Source organism: Anopheles merus, chromosome 2R (genome assembly GCF_017562075.2).
Source record: "Anopheles merus strain MAF chromosome 2R, AmerM5.1, whole genome shotgun sequence".
NCBI classification, from domain to species: domain Eukaryota; kingdom Metazoa; phylum Arthropoda; class Insecta; order Diptera; family Culicidae; genus Anopheles; species Anopheles merus.
This window is the reverse complement of record NC_054082.1, coordinates 20909552-20926464: the sequence shown is the minus strand read 5'-3', so window position 1 is coordinate 20926464 and position 16913 is coordinate 20909552. Positions and strand designations below refer to the sequence as shown.

At 47.4% G+C, this 16913-nt stretch overlaps 1 protein-coding gene across 5 annotated transcripts; it reads right to left on the bottom strand.

Moving 5' to 3' along the window:
- Positions 1-1042: 1042 nt before the first annotated feature.
- Positions 1043-16495, bottom strand: LOC121603732 (choline-phosphate cytidylyltransferase B-like). Of its 5 annotated transcripts, none has more exons than XM_041932896.1 (5): positions 16398-16495; positions 12842-13599; positions 5572-5757; positions 5312-5449; positions 1043-4607 (listed from the first exon to the last, which is right to left on the bottom strand). In XM_041932896.1, the coding sequence occupies exons 2-5, from the start codon at positions 13334-13336 to the stop codon at positions 3729-3731; spliced, it is 1698 nt and encodes a 565-aa protein (XP_041788830.1). In that variant the 5' UTR covers positions 13337-13599; positions 16398-16495; the 3' UTR covers positions 1043-3728. The 5 variants fall into 5 exon arrangements, with proteins under 5 accessions (XP_041788830.1, XP_041788829.1, XP_041788831.1 ...); XM_041932895.1 differs by having other exon boundaries at positions 16188-16436; XM_041932897.1 differs by having other exon boundaries at positions 16319-16433.
- Between the last annotated feature and the right edge of the window lie 418 nt (positions 16496-16913).

Below are 16913 nucleotides of genomic sequence, written 5' to 3'. Positions count from 1 at the left end.
CAAAATAAAATCCACACTGTGTGGGGAAAAAAGAAAGATGCCTGGAATTGGTCGTCCTGAGTTGTAACGAAAGCTAAAATGCTAAAATGTTGCTCGAAAATAGAACCGCATCCATCGTGTCTGGGTGCCGACTGCGCACACCATTAAACACTATTTCCAACGCCAAATGTGTTGGGTGTGATGGTGTTTTATTACATGTTTAATATCAATAGCGTTGCATAAACAAAAGCCGAACCGAAGTAAGCCCATTCTCCCCGCTCCATTCACCGTGTCGTCCTGTAAGGATTAACATAAGAATTCAATTTTGTCACCATCAATATTCAATGCCAAAATGGCAAAGGCCAGGGGCAACCAAAATGGGCATTCAAAGTGGCCGTTGCTATCTTCGTTACTCGGCTCGGCGCTGGCACACACACACAGACAGTGTTTCACTCCCCAGCATCGAAAAAAAATAATGCCAAAATCATAGCAAAAACAGAAAGCAAAGAAAGTTTCCCTTCGAAGTGGAAAATAACAATTTACAATTTGAAAAAGGTGTTTTTATGGTTTTTTGTTGCTTTTTGATTCTTTTATGGTTTTATGAATCAAATACCGACAGAAGCAAAACAAAATACATACGCCTGTGGCTTCGCCGGACAAAAAGGACTGGTAAACAAATCAAAATTGAGTTGATAATGGAATAAAAAACAACACTGTGAAAAACTGAATCGTACAAACGTAGTTCGAAATAGATTGAAGTTTACGTTCCTTCTGTTGGTAGATTTACATTAAAAGGGGAAATAAGAAAAGGAGAACTTTAGTCATTTAATGAAAAAGACCAAAACTTCAGCAGTGTTGGACAGCATGCAAATCAAAAGCCAAACATTACAAACGCACGGTTGAACGTTGTTCACGATGTGTGAGTAGTGATCTTTATTCTAACGCTTCCTCCCATCATAACAATGCTCCTCCTCTTGCTCTTTCGCTCTTATTATTCACTAGTCAGCGGAAAATTTGCATAACGATATTATATAGTATAGAGTGTTTGCTTTGGATTGTTTTTGGGGGGGAAAACGAGAACTCTATGTGTGTGTGTGTGAGTGTAAACGGAAACACCTACACGCTACACCACGGCGGTTTGCATTGGATTGCATTAAATTTTGCATTTATTTTCGTCTTTTGCTTGTTATCTTTAGCATGCAGCAGGAGTAAAACAAATTGCGCCGCCCCCCCCCCCGCTGCTAAAACCACCCAAAATTTGTGTTTATTATTATTTTTGTTATTTTAATATTATGTTTGTATGTTTATGATAGATGGAATCGGTGTAACCGTATGAGTTTTTATTTTTGTATCATAATCATAGCTTTAATTTAATGTCTATCTCCCCTTCTTTTCGTCTCGTCACTGGTTTTAGCAAGCTTTACCATTTCCAACCCAAAAACTCCATATGCGAATGATTACAGTTCGTGTAATCGTGTTTCTTCAGTCAAAAAAGGGATTCACCGGGCTGTTCATCATCCTTGCACGCGATCGCTTCCAGCACGCTTGTAAATTGACGCATCACGCCGGTGCGTATCCGAGGTTGAAGATCATGAACCAACGATTTGAACGGTTTATATTCCAACAAACACACTCACACATACAAACACACACACGCACACACTCACACAAAATTCCCACCGAAAAATACGTTAACTTTCGTTTACCATCACGGTGCACTTTGTAAGCAGGAATTACTTTCGCCATTTTTAGCAAGACCCGTCCTTATTCACGTTAATTTTTAAATTGGACATCATTTAGCGTCAAACGGTGGGGGGGGGGAGAAAGAACATTTACCAACTGTCGGCTGTCGGTTGATCGGTTTTAATTTATTAGTGGGCAACAAAACCATTGTCAAAAAATCACGAGTTTAAAGATAATTTTATTCAATTGGTAGAATAAATATAAATAAAACGAAAACACGTGTGCCCGACCGGCGTGTGGCGGCGATCGCAGGAATTTCGGTTTCATTTTGCATTTGCAAGAAGCTTGGACCTGGAAACAAACTGCCAGTAAAAGCACAATAGCAATACTGCGTAAGTTTGGCAAAAAAATGATCTAATGTGAAACGCCGTCTGAAAGCGGAAACGTTCACTGTTCGCAAGTTGACAAAGCAGGAGCAGTCGGGCGATTTCCTTTAGCCTAAACACATCACACCAAACCACGCCTTGTGTAATGTTATCACATTTCCTCAACAAAAGCTTCGCACTGTTGTTACAGCGACACCCGAAACCAACTTAAAAACAAATCAAAATCATCGTTAGCAGTTATCGGAATTATGTTTTACTAAACTTGGGAGTTATTTCTGTTTTTTTTTTGTGTATATTATTCAACCGATTTCTGTTTTCTTTCTTCTCCTTTATAGTACTACTTTATGGTAGCATAGTAACTACAGACACCTGGAGGGGGAGGGAGGAGGGAGTACTACTACTAACGCTAAACATTACACGATGTCGCATAGTCCCCGTCCGTCCTATACCACCACACCCCCAAACTCCGAAATCCATAATTCCGCTTGGCTGTTACCTACCCACCTCGCCTCTAACTCTGGCAATCTGGCTTGTATTTTAACAGATTTTTTAATTCAACTCGAAAGACGTTTGCGGCGGGCAGGCAAAAACTCAATAGTAGAAGCAATAATAAATATACGATAGAACTGTTAACCTGGGGGGATTAATAATTTAGTGCGTAACCAACCCTCTCTCTCTCTCTTTCTCGCTCTTTCTAGTGTTATACGTATGCCTCTGTACGGTTGCGTACTTTTCGCACGCCTACTCTTCTCGTTGTGTATTCGTTCTGCAACCGTTAATTGCTTTGGGACAAGGTTAGCATCTTTACGTACGGCTGTGGTGTAGGTAGAGTTCGTTTCGCTATCGCTGGTCCACTTTCCAGCCCAAAGCACTACAACATGAACGAAAACGCATCATCATCAATTCCACCTCGTCCATCGTTTGCCAAATCTTGTTGTGTTCCGTTGATCCCTGAGAATGCGTTAATGTAGCGCGACCTGGTTTCCGGCAATCCTAATTTAGCTCTCCCAACTTAACACCCGGGTGCTGTGCTTTCCCGCAAACGAAAAAAAAGAAGGACAAAGCGCACATTTCCTGCTAATCACTAATCACATGCCCTTTCCCTGCGTGTTCACGCACTCGTCGTGGTTCCTTCCGGCATTAGTTTTGCATCAACTTCCATTTCTCTAATCTCCACACAGTCCTACTACACTGCCTCTGCCTGCTACGCATACGTGTATATTGTCTCAGTGTAGGTATCAAGTAATACTCCAAAACGAATGCGCTACAGCAAAACACCGCAAGGATTGTATATTGTGTTGCGCGGATAGGTGTTGTAATTTGGGATCAAACTAAGGCATTCCATTCGGCAAGCTTGGTAATTTGGGCGAGCGAAGGGTGGTTTTGGTTTCGTCTGTGTTTCAGATTACAACGTGGCTTACAAACAAACAAACAAAATAAAGACGCGCCATTATATTATCGACAAACCGGCATCCGCGAGTGCTGATCGATCGACAGGGTAGTATATCTCATCGCCAACACCGGCACACAGCATCGCGAAAGGAATAATTCGTAGTATACGCGAAGGTAGCCACACACTAGTCTTCTCAGCACACCTCTGAGCCCGAGCGAGCGAACACTCATTGGCTCACTTGGCCGATTCCCATTACTTTACTCTCTAAAAGGGGGGCGGGGGGCCATTTAGTAGTTACGATTGCCATAGGTTCGACTGCCACTGCCACCGCTACTACTACTGTTGAGTGCTGCACTACCGCCGCTGCTTCCACCATCGCCACCACCGGCCATAAGCGAAATGTTGTAGTTGGATGAGGGTCGCGAGCGTGAGTCCAGGTACGCCTCGTCGTCATCGTCGTCGTCATCCTCGTCGTCTTCCAGCACCGGCGGAGGGGAGCGCGACCCGCCCAAACCCTGCTCCTCGTCGTCCTCCTCCGAGAGCAGATGGTGGCGGCTGCGGATCACGTCGTTTCGCAGCAGCACGTTCGATCGCTTGCTCGGCGGCGAATCGAGCACCGAGTCCGGGCTCTCCAGGTCGTCGTCGTCGTCGCAGTCGTTTAGGCTGTGGTTGCTGCCACTGCCCGGGCTGCCCGGTGGGCTCAGTGCCGACCGGATGCGCTGCTTCGAGTCGGACAGAAACATTGAGATTCGCTCTTTGCCGAACATGAGCAGGAACGTTTTGATCAGATCGGTCGACCGTTCCTCCCACTTGGTGATGAAGTCGTCCTTGCCCTTGCGCACCTTGTCCTTCAGCTCGACCATCTTGTTCTGGAAGCGGAACTTTTTCTCCGACAGGAACGACACGTTCAGCTCCTTGGCCGTGTAGCCGCGGGCCAGGTTGCGGCGCACGTAGATGTCGTAGTCCTTCACTATCCGCGCCACTATGTCGGACGTGGACACGCCCTCGGTGCGCTCCGTCGCCACAAACATGCCCTTGGCCTTGATCTTCGCGTACACGTCGTTGCAGTCGTCCGTACTGTACGGTATTTCATCGTGCGCCACGAAATCGATCTTGTGCTTCTCGATAAACTCGTCGTCCAGCTCCCAGGGGGCATCTGGAACAATCTGCAAACGAAGAAAGGGGGGAGAGAGAGAGAGAAACAAAGAATGGCGTTATGGCAATGCAGAATCACTTCGAACCACAAAAACAAACCCCAAAACAACTGATTAGAGCAATAAATCAAATCATCATGGCATACTTTAAACTGGCTCATAAAAATGCAACACATTTGCGAAACATAAGCGCAACCGCTTTGTAACTGCCAATTACAAACAGTATCAATTTAGCGCAACCAAGAGCGCTATATTAAATTAGAGGCCTCGAGATACAAGTCTGGACCATCCGACCAATTGAAAAGGATCGTACGATTCCCGCGTTCCCCACCCAAGCGTCCCTCTGGAGGGGACGTTTATATTTTTTCGACCCCGACCAACCCCTCGAGTAGGGAGGGGTGAGGATGTTTTGCGCGGCCAAACTCGTGTCTCTTTCACCATTCGCGCGCGCGCGCTGGTTGTACACTTCAATTGAGCAATTTTGTTCAATTCCATTCAATCGTGATCACTTCCGGCGAACGTGTCAGCAACAAAACGCCACTAGGCGCTGCCCGACCGCGCGTGCGAAACATGGTCTGAGGGGTGAAACACAGCAAGGGTGTGTTGACAAACTCTGCAAACCCCTTGCGTTCCAGTTTTTGACAGCGTTTAACCGTGTTGCACCTGGGTCAGTAATGCCAGTCAGCCGGCTGTTGACCAATGCAGTAGATACTTGCCTCATCAACGTAGCGACAGTGTCGTACCGCTTCGTAACGCTCCTCGTCGTTCATCACCGTTCGACCCTTCCGGCTGTGGGTCAGTTTGTCGTTGCAAACTCCAACGATCAGGTACACGTTGGGAAACACGTTTTTGGCCTGGAAGAAATAGAACACCGACGAACCATTAGCACAAACCGTGTCACACCAGTATGAAAGCCGCTGTGTGTGTGAACATCATAATTGTTCTGCTTGTTCTTCACAAGGGGTAGTACACTCACCTGCATCAGTTGTCGCGCGTGCCCCTGGTGGAATAGATCGTAGATACCGTCCGCGTACACACGGATCATACGCGGCGCGGTACCCGCACGGGCCATCTGGTAGGTGATCTTTTGTGTGTAATCGCATCGCTCGCGCTCCCGGATCGCATCCAGCTCTGTAGAGTATGGTGCCTGTTTGCAGATGGTCTGAAAATATACAAGAGAATACAATGCTTTTACTTAGTTATAATTCATATTATTTGCACAGATCGTTCAATTTCGAAAACATAAACTAATAGGATTCCCGTTTGGAGTTCGATAACTAGTAGCCGTAAGCTTTTCACACTCACTGCCATATGTGTTGCTTCGCCGGAATGGCATGAGGACATCTTCCTGTACACTTGTGCCGCATGCAGCGGACGATCGCCGTCTGATCATACGATACCGATGCATCAAAACAAACCTGCAGTCGTCTGCTCTCTGTGATCGAGGCTCTCGCTTTAAGCAGATGCTATTTTTAAGCGCTCCATCGATTGTAGTTAAAGCTACGCTAAAATTAGCTTCACTCCAACACAACTGTTTTGTTTTCTATCGCCTGACAACCTAATGGCGTATTGGTGGTTGGTCATTTCGGTAAAGCTATACATGGCAAAAGGGGTTGCAATAAACTGATCAAAGTTTACAGCGCCTAAAACAGCCAAACCACCAAAACATAATCCAGTGCCACACCAGTATATTTTCTTTTAGTTTTTAGCTTTTTTCACATGCTGATTATTGTCTTCCTATCCCTTGCTACGTACGAGGCAAGACCTTTGACCGTCCGTGCACGCATCGTTTCACTTTTGGTCGGATTTTGTTGGTGTGGCGGCTTTTACAGCCGCGTGGAACAACGTGTAGCTCCAGCTCACTATTAATGTGGAGCGAATGTAGCGGCAACAAGACAAGCGTTCAGTTTAAATGTACCGATGTGATCGTATACATTAAACCAAAGCCTTTTTTGTTGCTGTCTATTTTATTGTTACTCAACAAGACAGTAATGACAAAGTTTTGAAATCTTTTCGTAATACTCTTCAAGTCGGCTATTTTCAGCCACCGGCGATTAGGTCTCAACAATCTCCTACAAGGTGTCAAGTTGTACGTCGCTCTCGACCTAGGTAACTCTTGATTAGTCGCCATCTAATGCCGCTGATTAGGGTAGCTACCCGGACAAGAGCGCAGCACGCGGCACAGAACGGAAGACGATTACCAACATCCTTCTTCTGGATGAGCGATAATTATCACCCTTGGCGATGGCGCTCCGGTGGTGGTGGGGTATGTGGTGGTTGCCCGGTTGGTAGTTGTGCACTACTCCAAGATTAACCCCGTTCCACGGAGCAACCATCGACCTTGACGGTGGGACAGCGGGCGGCTTAAATAGGGGCGACACGCAAGAGGGAAGCGCCATGATAAATGGACGCAAGACGTATCAAATATCTTGCACTGTTTGCATCACAGCAGGCCGATAAGAATCGGCAACGTGAAGGTTAGACCGGCAGGCTAATGAAAGGTTGTGTGCGTTCTTTAAAGACCGTTTAATTTTTTAATTACCCCATTGGATTCGAGTTCCTTTGCGTTGAATAGTAGAGCTCGGTAAAGAGTTCTTGGTTCTTGAGTCTAGGGGCAACTTGTCCATCGTATGATTTAACTGTATCTGCTCCACAGTACGGAACACGCGCAGTGGTTCCCCGTTATCTCTAGTAGATACATTATGGAATTCTACTGCTGCGCTTTGCTGCCTTATTTGCGAAGCAGTACAAGCGATACCAAAACACGATAGAAGAGGAGCAAAACATCGCAAAAAGCGCAAAGCGCGTAATGCTCACAAGCGCAACAACCACCGCGTTATATTGGCGTAAGGGGCAGTAGTAACACTGCACACAACGTCTTCAAAGCAACGTAGCAAAATGGAGAAGAGACCATGTTATGGTAATGATGTCGGATGATGGGGGGCAGCGAGTATTACATAAATTGGCACACAGAAAATTTACCACCGAGAGACCTACATCTGTGATGTTGGTAAAACACCACACACCCTTCCCCCCATCCTATTCGTGGCTTTATGAAACACAATCTTTCTATTTTTGTGCACCGAACTGAATTGTGCCGACCAGAATGCAATAACAATGAAACAATTCTTTAAAGACATTCGATTTCCTTTTTGTTCAGTTTTGTGTTCATTTTTCATTTTTGCTTTGAACCGATTGCTGAAAAATTGTAATGGAATTCCTTTGATTTCGGAGACTAAGGATGTGTAGCAAACTTACATCCAACCGGTGCTGAACGGTGATCTGGACCGGACCGTCACTTTCAGTTGGCAAATAGTTGGGCGCCATCACGGTTGCACGTGCTGCTCTATATCTTTACTTTAACAAATGCACGTTGTTGTACGAATCGGTAATATTTTCACAATTTGTTCTTGCGTTTTGTTGTTCGAGTTCTACACCATTCGTAAAAGTAACGAGTACCATTCAGCACGAATACGGCATGCCCGCCAAAAAAACCACTGACACTGTTGCACCTGCGGAAGTTCCACGTCTACTGCGATGCACAAAAATGCTCTGCTGCTGGTGGTGATGGTGCGAATGTCACTTCACTCATCAACGTCACCGTAACTGCCGCGCAATGGTTCAGACGCAATCACTGTTACGCGGGAAGCGTTAGGGTAGTGAAACCCCAGGAATGTGTGACCTTCTTCTTTTTTTTTTGTTTGCGCTTTGCCAAACGAACAACCTAATATCACTAAACACAAAGCCAGCAGACGACGACACTGAAGCTACGCTCGCTACGGGTGTACGTGAAAAACTGTGCAACTTTCGCACTGGCCGGAGTAAAAACGGCGATGTGTACACCACGGGCCGCCGCGTAATCAAAGGCGCCACACTGCACACACTCTGCTGTCTGCCTGGTGTGACACGTACAACAACCGTCTTCGTTCCGTCGTTGGTATGTTTCGAATCTGCCAACTACTACACTCTGCAGGAGTAACAACTTGGCTTCTGACTTTGGTAGTGCAACCAACCCGTTCGCGTACGCTGTCGCGGAAAAACTGTTTCCGAAGCATCGCGAACCCGCTTGCGATAGCTCTCACGCGCTCGCTCGCTGCGGCGGTGGCGGCGAGAGCGAACGCGTGTGCGTCAGTGCACGAGCACTTAACGTGGCGCGCACTGGTCTTCGGCACACAACCCGCCGAAAGCGGTACCCCGAAGGGCAACCGAGGAGCAGACGAACGGTGCGGACAGAAGAGGCATCGGGCTGGTACCGATCGCGCGCAAGGTGCAAGGTTGCGATGTTAGGGGCGGCTTCGGCTTCGTTCCGTCGTTCCGCTCACCCCACCTGACGATCGTTCGGACGGCCGAGCGAGCGTGCGAGCGGGGTGGAAGTATTCGCAAAAGGAAAATCGGTTTCTAATCGATAGAGCAACAACCGTCCGCTGCTTGTAAATGCAACAGACACTAGCAAATTCAAACACATCCAGAACTACTCGTATGCTAGTGTGTTCACTGGTGTGAACGTGATAGAGAGGGTGGCAGAAGGTGAGATTTCTAAACCTACATCACACCATATTGAATGACACCGGCTAATGACGTCATAAATGCCATCGCGATCGGATGATTCGGCCTCGTCATCACGGTTTATTGAGGGTAGAAGAAGGGTAGTTGTTGTCTGCCAACTCAAGACGAAACCAACCACCACGAAATGGCCATGATGGCGTGCTGTTTACTTTGATCACCTGGATGATCAGGTGGTCGCTTTTTTCTTCCCCGAACAAAGTCACGTACCTGGCCCGTTTCATTTCTGCGTCTTATTGGATTCGTAATATTGTACCCATCACATACACGTCTCGACGTAATTGCCAAACTCTCCAGCCATTATCGCTGGTTCCTCTTTGCATGTACCCTCTTTTCAACAACCGCCTGGATAATTGACCATCAATTATCCTTCACTAGAAACCTTTGCGGCCCTCGGGGCATTTTCTTCCCGTGCCATTCTTATCAAATATTCAACTGCTTATCACTTTCAAACGGCAACAGTTGTGTACTTTCACAAGACACCGGAGGGCACACGGTGATGTTTAATGTACATGAATTGGGAATCCTTCTCGTACATTCTCACACCTTGTGCGTGGCGCGGACACGTTTGTTTGTCCTTGAACTTGTAGGCTTGGCAAACGTGGCACTCTTAAGAGAAAGGTATTTAGAAGGAAAGAGAGAGAGAGAAAGAGAAGCACAACACCAGAAGCAGTGACAAGATTCCAACGGGAAGAGATAGACCAAGGTTAAGACTTCTTCCGTTCTTCCGTTATCGATTCGGATTCGGTTTTAAAATAGCTTGCACATACTCTCCTTCTTCTCTCTCCCCCTCGCAAGCAAAATTGCCCCGACTTCCGAGTGATGCAACACTGGTAATTGGTTTGTTTCGTTGCCCCTCTTTCCAATTGGTAGAAACAGCGCAAGCAAAAGAACCGCATGCAAATTCTCCTCTTCTGGGCGCTTTGCTGATTCGCCGGGCGCAAACCGGAATACACAGCTTCAGCTTCGATTCAGCACAATAATTATGCTGCAACACAGCCCGGTTTGCTTTATTTTTGCTCAAACCACAAACCCCAAAGAGAGAGAGAGAGAGTGAGGGAGAGAAAGAGCATTAGTGAGATGATTATTGGTGTTGTTGTTTTTTTTTTGTAATGACTAAGCCATCAGCGCCATCACTACGCGAAAAACTCCACGTCAGACGCTCGTTGGGCCCGGCCACGCTGAAGCGCACACGGGACACACACACATACTCACAGATGCGGTGGTGCTGCCTGCCTGTGTGCTGCCAGCGCTTTCGTACTGGGCAGTCGAGGAGGAGAAGTGTGACGCGATCGTACGATTTTGCAGAAAGTGCGGTGAACGACGACACCACCGGTATGACAAATGGGTCTCTCTCTCTTAATGGGTATCCATGTGTCTCGAAAGAAAAAGAAGACTCTCCTCCTTCCTTCGCCGTGTCAAATGGGGTTGTGCTAATGGAATTGGCTTTCATGCCTTACTATGTGCTGTATTTCCTGGTGTTATATGCAACGGAAGCAAGCCAGCCAGGGACGGCCAACCGTTTGTATTTGAATGAGCCAATGAACCAACTGAAGCTGAAGATAATGTTGCATTGCTTAAAACAAAACAGTAAATGTTGTTCTAAAGAAGAAATACTTTCTTATATAAAGTCACAGTTACATATAGTAGTTTCAGGTACATACATTAAAAATGAATCATTGAATGTGCGGGAGCCCCTACGCGTGTTAGTAAAATGTAACAAAACACACAGAACAGTGAAAGTGGTCCATTTCAAAATTTCTCGCTCAACTGCTTACTGCCATTTCAAATTACTGCAACTGCTCAACAAGCACACACAAACACAATAAGCTTTTAGTGTGGAAAGCAAAATCACGCGATCTACGCACATGTTACACGCGTAGCCAATCAGAAGCGCCGCTGCACGAAAAGCCGCCCTTAAACTGATGACGTCGATCGGCTTTTGGGTTGGAATTTGGTCGACCCCAAAACGGAACTAACACACGACCGAACCGAACACAGCAAAACCGACAAAGCTGATAAGAGGTTCCGTTTCGTGTAAACAAATACACAAACACACGCACAGCCCGTGTATGTTTTGCGCCACAGTCCACTGTCGATCCACGAAAGACACCACGTGCACACACAGATTTTCGGTATTGATTTGTTTGAATAATTAATTCTACTCGGTGGTTCCGCGAAGCAGAAGAGACGGCAAGGGAGAGCGCGCGCAAAAAAATGCTGTTGACTCAGCATATACATAGTTACAAACAGATTCCATCGTTTCCTTCCCAAACGGTCTCGGGTAAATCTTCAATCCCTACCAATACGATAGCACGCATGGAACGCAGAAACGTGTCACAATAGCATCACGCCTGACGCAATCAGTGCCAGATACTACATTACGCATGGGTCTGCCTGTGTGTGACCATGCACATACATTCTTATACTGGGTGGTTTCGACAATACGGAAAAAGGGCAACACAACACCAGTGAACACCATACAACAGACCAATACACACAGCGTGTCCTATTTACTAGCCGGTGGTAGCACGTGTTCTAGAGACGATGTGGACGCGACAAAAAAAAAAAAAAACGTCCCAAAACGTGCTTGCGCAACGCTAATCGCTTTTGCGATGGGGGAGGAACATTGGATGGTGGAGGCACAGCCAGAAGCCAGTCTACGCAATACACGGGACGGGACAAGCCCTTACTATATCGACCGCATTTTGGTTGGCGGTTTGATCCGATTCAGCTATTTTAAACAGGCACGACCTTGCACAGGGTTTGTCATTATATTTATAGCTTTTTTATGTATACATGGGCAAGCTAAAAGAGCTGATAGAGCAATCAACTAGATGATGTAATAATAATTGAAATTTTAAAGTGATTTCTTAATTAAACAAATGCCATGAAAAAAAACACCATCTGACCGAAGCATCTGCTGTGCCCTCTCGCGCGAGCTGCCACTCTAGTTGCCTTATTCATCCATAACCGGACACACGTTTTGCCAGCTCATCACCCAACAACTGTGGAGCGCTTATCAGTGTTCCGAAAACAGATGATGGGCTTTCCTGTGCTTTGCTGGCTCATGCATCGTACGATCGTGTGAGCAATCCCTGCGCATTTGACGCTCCCGGTTGACGTAACGGCGTAGTGGAAGCAGCAAGAAAAAAAGAACCACCAGCGAAACCAATTCGGAAAGCCTTCTTATCTTCAAGGCAAACGCGGGAGGTGGTACACGATTCGCACGATAAGATAGGCGCTCCATACCGTGCGATCACTAGCAGGCTTTAGGCTTTGGTCGTAAAAAAAATCGGACGCGCAATTACCATCGCATTCCCGCTTCGAAAACTGCACCCACGATATCGCGATACAGAGAGAGAGAGAGAGAGAGAGAGAGAGAGAGAGGGTACGCGAGAGGGACGGATGCCGCATCGATAACGTTTACGCCGATTTGTTTTCATAACATATCGGCGCCACGTCAAATCTTGGGCTGTTTTTTGTTGCCTTTTTTCGCTTTCCAACTCACCTCCCCAACACCACGTCCATTGATAAACGTGTAAGCGTGGTGCAAAAAATTTGATAGCGTAAACGTACGACGTACGACGTACAATGGGAAGGGTGGGTGCGTGCGAGGTTGTTCGTGTATTCGTACGGAGAAAGAAGAGACTTGTTTGTCCAACTATCAACAACACACTTACCACCGGTGGGCTGTGCTCGACTCCGCTCGTTGCATGCTGGCTGGCGAATCCGGACGATGTGGCCACGGACGAGGACCCGTTCGACGAGACGGATGGAGGCGAAATCGGATCGGACGTACGGGAGGGACGCCCGGTTGCTCCCGGCAAGCCAAAGTTAACATGCCCGTTCAGCGCACCGTCATTGTTCGGTGGCCAGCAGTGATCGCTATGGCTCGGTTCAATGCCTTCGTCCACGAGCCGGATGCTGCTGAAGCGTCTGCTGCTCCCGTTCATACTGTTATCTGGTGTACCATCAGCGGATGCAGCAGCAGGCGCAGTAGCAACCGTGGAATCAGCCTGCAAGTGTTGCTGGTGCTGGGTGGCCAACCGATCCTCCAACGCCCCGTTTGGATCGATCGTGATCGAGACTGTCTCGTCGATTGTTAAACGCGCGGCGCTGCTGCTGCTGCTCGCCATCATATCGCCCAGGCTTTCACGTGGCCGTTTGCGCGACATTCTGGCCGGCGTCTGCTGCGGTGTCGCGGTGCTGGATGATGCCAGTGTAACGCCGGGCACACGTTGCTTCCTCGCTGTCCACGTGTTTCCGAAGGGCTGGGGGCGGAATTAATACTTGTGCGTGTGTGTGTGTGTTGCGCTGGTTGTGTCGACGCCGGTACCGGTGGCGACGTAATTGAAACGTTACGGGTTGAAACACAGAGACGGGGCTGCTATTTCGTGTCGTACGGCGCCCGTACACTCGCTCCTCGCTGCTCTAATCCCTGCAGATAAAGGGCGACCAAGAAGAAAGGACAAACATATATTAGTTACGAACCGGCACACGTTTCATTGCGCCGTTGGGGTATGTTATGATTGGGGATGATTTATGATTCAACAACGACAACAGCGACACGCTCACACGGGTGTGCACTGAGGATGGATAACACGGACGACGAAATAACGACGTGCGATCTTTTCCCGTTTTTGGCATCCCTGCTGTCACATGAAACGGGATGCATGTTTTCGTAAAAGATCATGCAAGAGCATGAGACAATTGATCTTTGCGAAATGCCGTTCAACAAGCAGCAACAAGCACCATTAAGTGGAATTCATGGCTGAGAAGGCGTCTCTGATTGATTTAAATGGATCGGCGCGTACAAGACAATGGACTCGGCCGCTTCTTCGATCATGAAATATGCGCGCACATGTGTGTGCCCATGATTCTGATTGGGTGCCACGTGATAGTTGACTGATGGTATGGTTGGTACCATCATCGCTACGGCACTGATCTGGCCGGAACCGGAACACGAATTATCCTATTCATTCCCATCGTACAGAAACTCGGTTTCTAGCTCCACAAGCTGAACACTGGGAGCTCGGGAAACATTGCCCATCTTCCCAATTAGCGTGAGGCTATTAACAATTATCACCCTTCACACGACGTGGTGGTACAAACCGGTAGCTCGTGATTAACACAAGCTTAGCGATGGTGCAGGGAAACGTCAGCATTTGGTAAAAGCTCTGAAAAAAAGCTGGTCCCATCATCATCACATCATCGCAACAGACCACACAGTTTTCAAAATGCATGCGCGACTATCTTGGGGACCTTATCGCTTGAAGTAAACATACGAAACTCTCCATTTCATTGTGTTTGGTACGCATGCACACTCTATCTCTCTTGCGCTATTTGCTTCTATTGTATACTGAAATGAACAATAATAATTAGAAGAATGATACGTTCAGTTCATCTGTAGAGAAAAATAGCATGGATTATTTTAGCCAATTAATTTGATACATAATCGGGCTTAGTGATTCATTCTACCATCTACGAAATATTACGGTATTCCCAATAAATACCATATTTATGGAAATAGGGTAATAAATTCCCCTAAATTCGGAATAAAGAAAGCCAGCAACCAACCAGTCTGACACATCGATGGCTGTATCTTGATTCGAAATTATGGGATCCTCCTTTCCGGTTATCGGAACCGATCAAGATATTCATAGCACAACAGGCTCTCCCCTGAAACCCGCGTGATGAGCCGCCAACTCCCAGCGTGAATCATCCACACTCCTACCTAGGCTGTAACCTTTAGCAACGACCACGTGCCGGTTGGACTTCTTTTCGCTCGCTCCTACGCCAGACTGCGCGAGCAGACGGGAAGGAGAAGCGAGTTGACACGGAAAAAACCAGTTTCAAGCGGGTCGCAGCACAAGCAGGTTCTTCCTACTACCCCACCAGCGCCGAATGGGTGCAATCTACCCGCGCAACGGTGTGCGTTGGGCAGGGCGGCAATGGAATGTAAGTTCCGGTGTAATTCTCCACTTCCTTCCGCGTACCATCGCCGCTCGCCGTCGTTCGCTCCATTCGTTTTCTAGCTATGGAGCGCTACTCTAACGTCCTTGATGCAACGGGATCCGGGGATGGGAGGGAGGGGGATTATAGCCCGATCCTGATTGGATTAAGGTGTTCACATGTCTCCGCAGCAACATCCGTAACCCCCCAAAAGCGGCGCGAGCAACCATTATCGCTAGAAATAGGTTCACAATCACCAATTACGGTGGCCACGAGAGCGAGAGTGAGGACAGAATGTGTGTGTGTTGTCCTAAAATGATAAGATGAATTACGTCGACATGAAACGGTTGCTTGGATGATGTTGCATCAAGTTTAGACCAAAAGAATAATTATTTTGTGCTTTTCCCACAGCATCCGTTTTCTTCCACAGCATTTCCAACACGCAATCGGAGCTCGCAACACAGGGAAGGGTCGCAGTGGTTGGGAGAGGTTGAAGCGGTGGGGTGGAAAAATCGTACGATTGCGTCATACGACCATCACGCGCAGTCAGCCGTTCTGTTGTGGCGGGGTGCGTTTGTATTTGTTATTACCGGCCCGTTGGTGGCACGGACACTTCCTAGACGAGACGGAACGGGTGACGAATGGTTTTAGAGCAGCAGAGGATTCCCTTCCTCCGACACAAAGCCCCGGGATTCAGGCTTGCGGGGGGGGGGGAGAACGGCAGTTCCGAGAACAATCATACGATGCCGAAAGTGCTGCCGCGCAATAGCAAGACGAAAAAAACGCACACACACCCTTCACTCGCTCGCGCGCTATTGTATGTGTGTGTGTGTGTCTGTCTGTGTGCGACTGTGCGTGTGTCGGAGATCGATTTCTGAGTCACGCAGCAGTCACATACGCTCGAAAAAACAAACTCGACAGAAAATACGGTGACCCGTTTTCCATCCTCTTCTCGTTCGGGGCTTCCGATTTCACCCTGCAACTGCAAACCAACCACGACAACGGTGCACACACGCCGCGAGGCACGGTGTTTGTGTTGTAACTTCCCAAGAAATGCCCGTAATCATCACTCACACTAGGCGGTTATCACGACTTTCGGCCCCCGGATCTGATCTTTAACCCGGATTCTCTCGGGGCAAACGGCACCGTCCGATGCTACTCTTTTTTAGATCGCACACTTGTTACTCTGCATCACGCACACGTACTTTTCTCTAACAGCCTGGCGCTGTTGCAGTTTGCACCCGCGGTGCTTGCACGAATTTTTCCAACTGTGCTTTACTCTACCTTTCCAGAACGCTAGGTGCAGCAGCAATGTAGCAGCAGTTCGGGAAATTTTGCGGTTCACACGTCAACACACACCGTGAACGAATGGGGTACTGTCATCTCGGTCATTTTGACAACTGTGCTCGAATGCCCGAACGGCACCCGAAGCACGTCAAAACTGCGAGCAGCCGACGGGCCGATGCATTTTCGAAGTCACTTAACGGTCAAATAACCGTGTTCGAAATAGCGGTTGGAGAGTTCATAACAATATTCAAAAGGACAACAGATTGTCATTTGGAGTATTTAGAAAAGTTTGAAAAGACTTTTAGACCCATTTAAGAAAATCTTTTTGCAATAAATTACACAAAGTGAAGTGTAACCGTTGCAACAAAGACATATCACTCCTATATGTATATGTTCAGTGAAGCTGGAATTTCATTAATGGGTCAGATGTGCGTTCTTCCTGGTACAAACACACTGTTCAAGCTGTATGCCGTGGCACTCTCTACGCATTTTAAGCCATGATCTAAAACACAA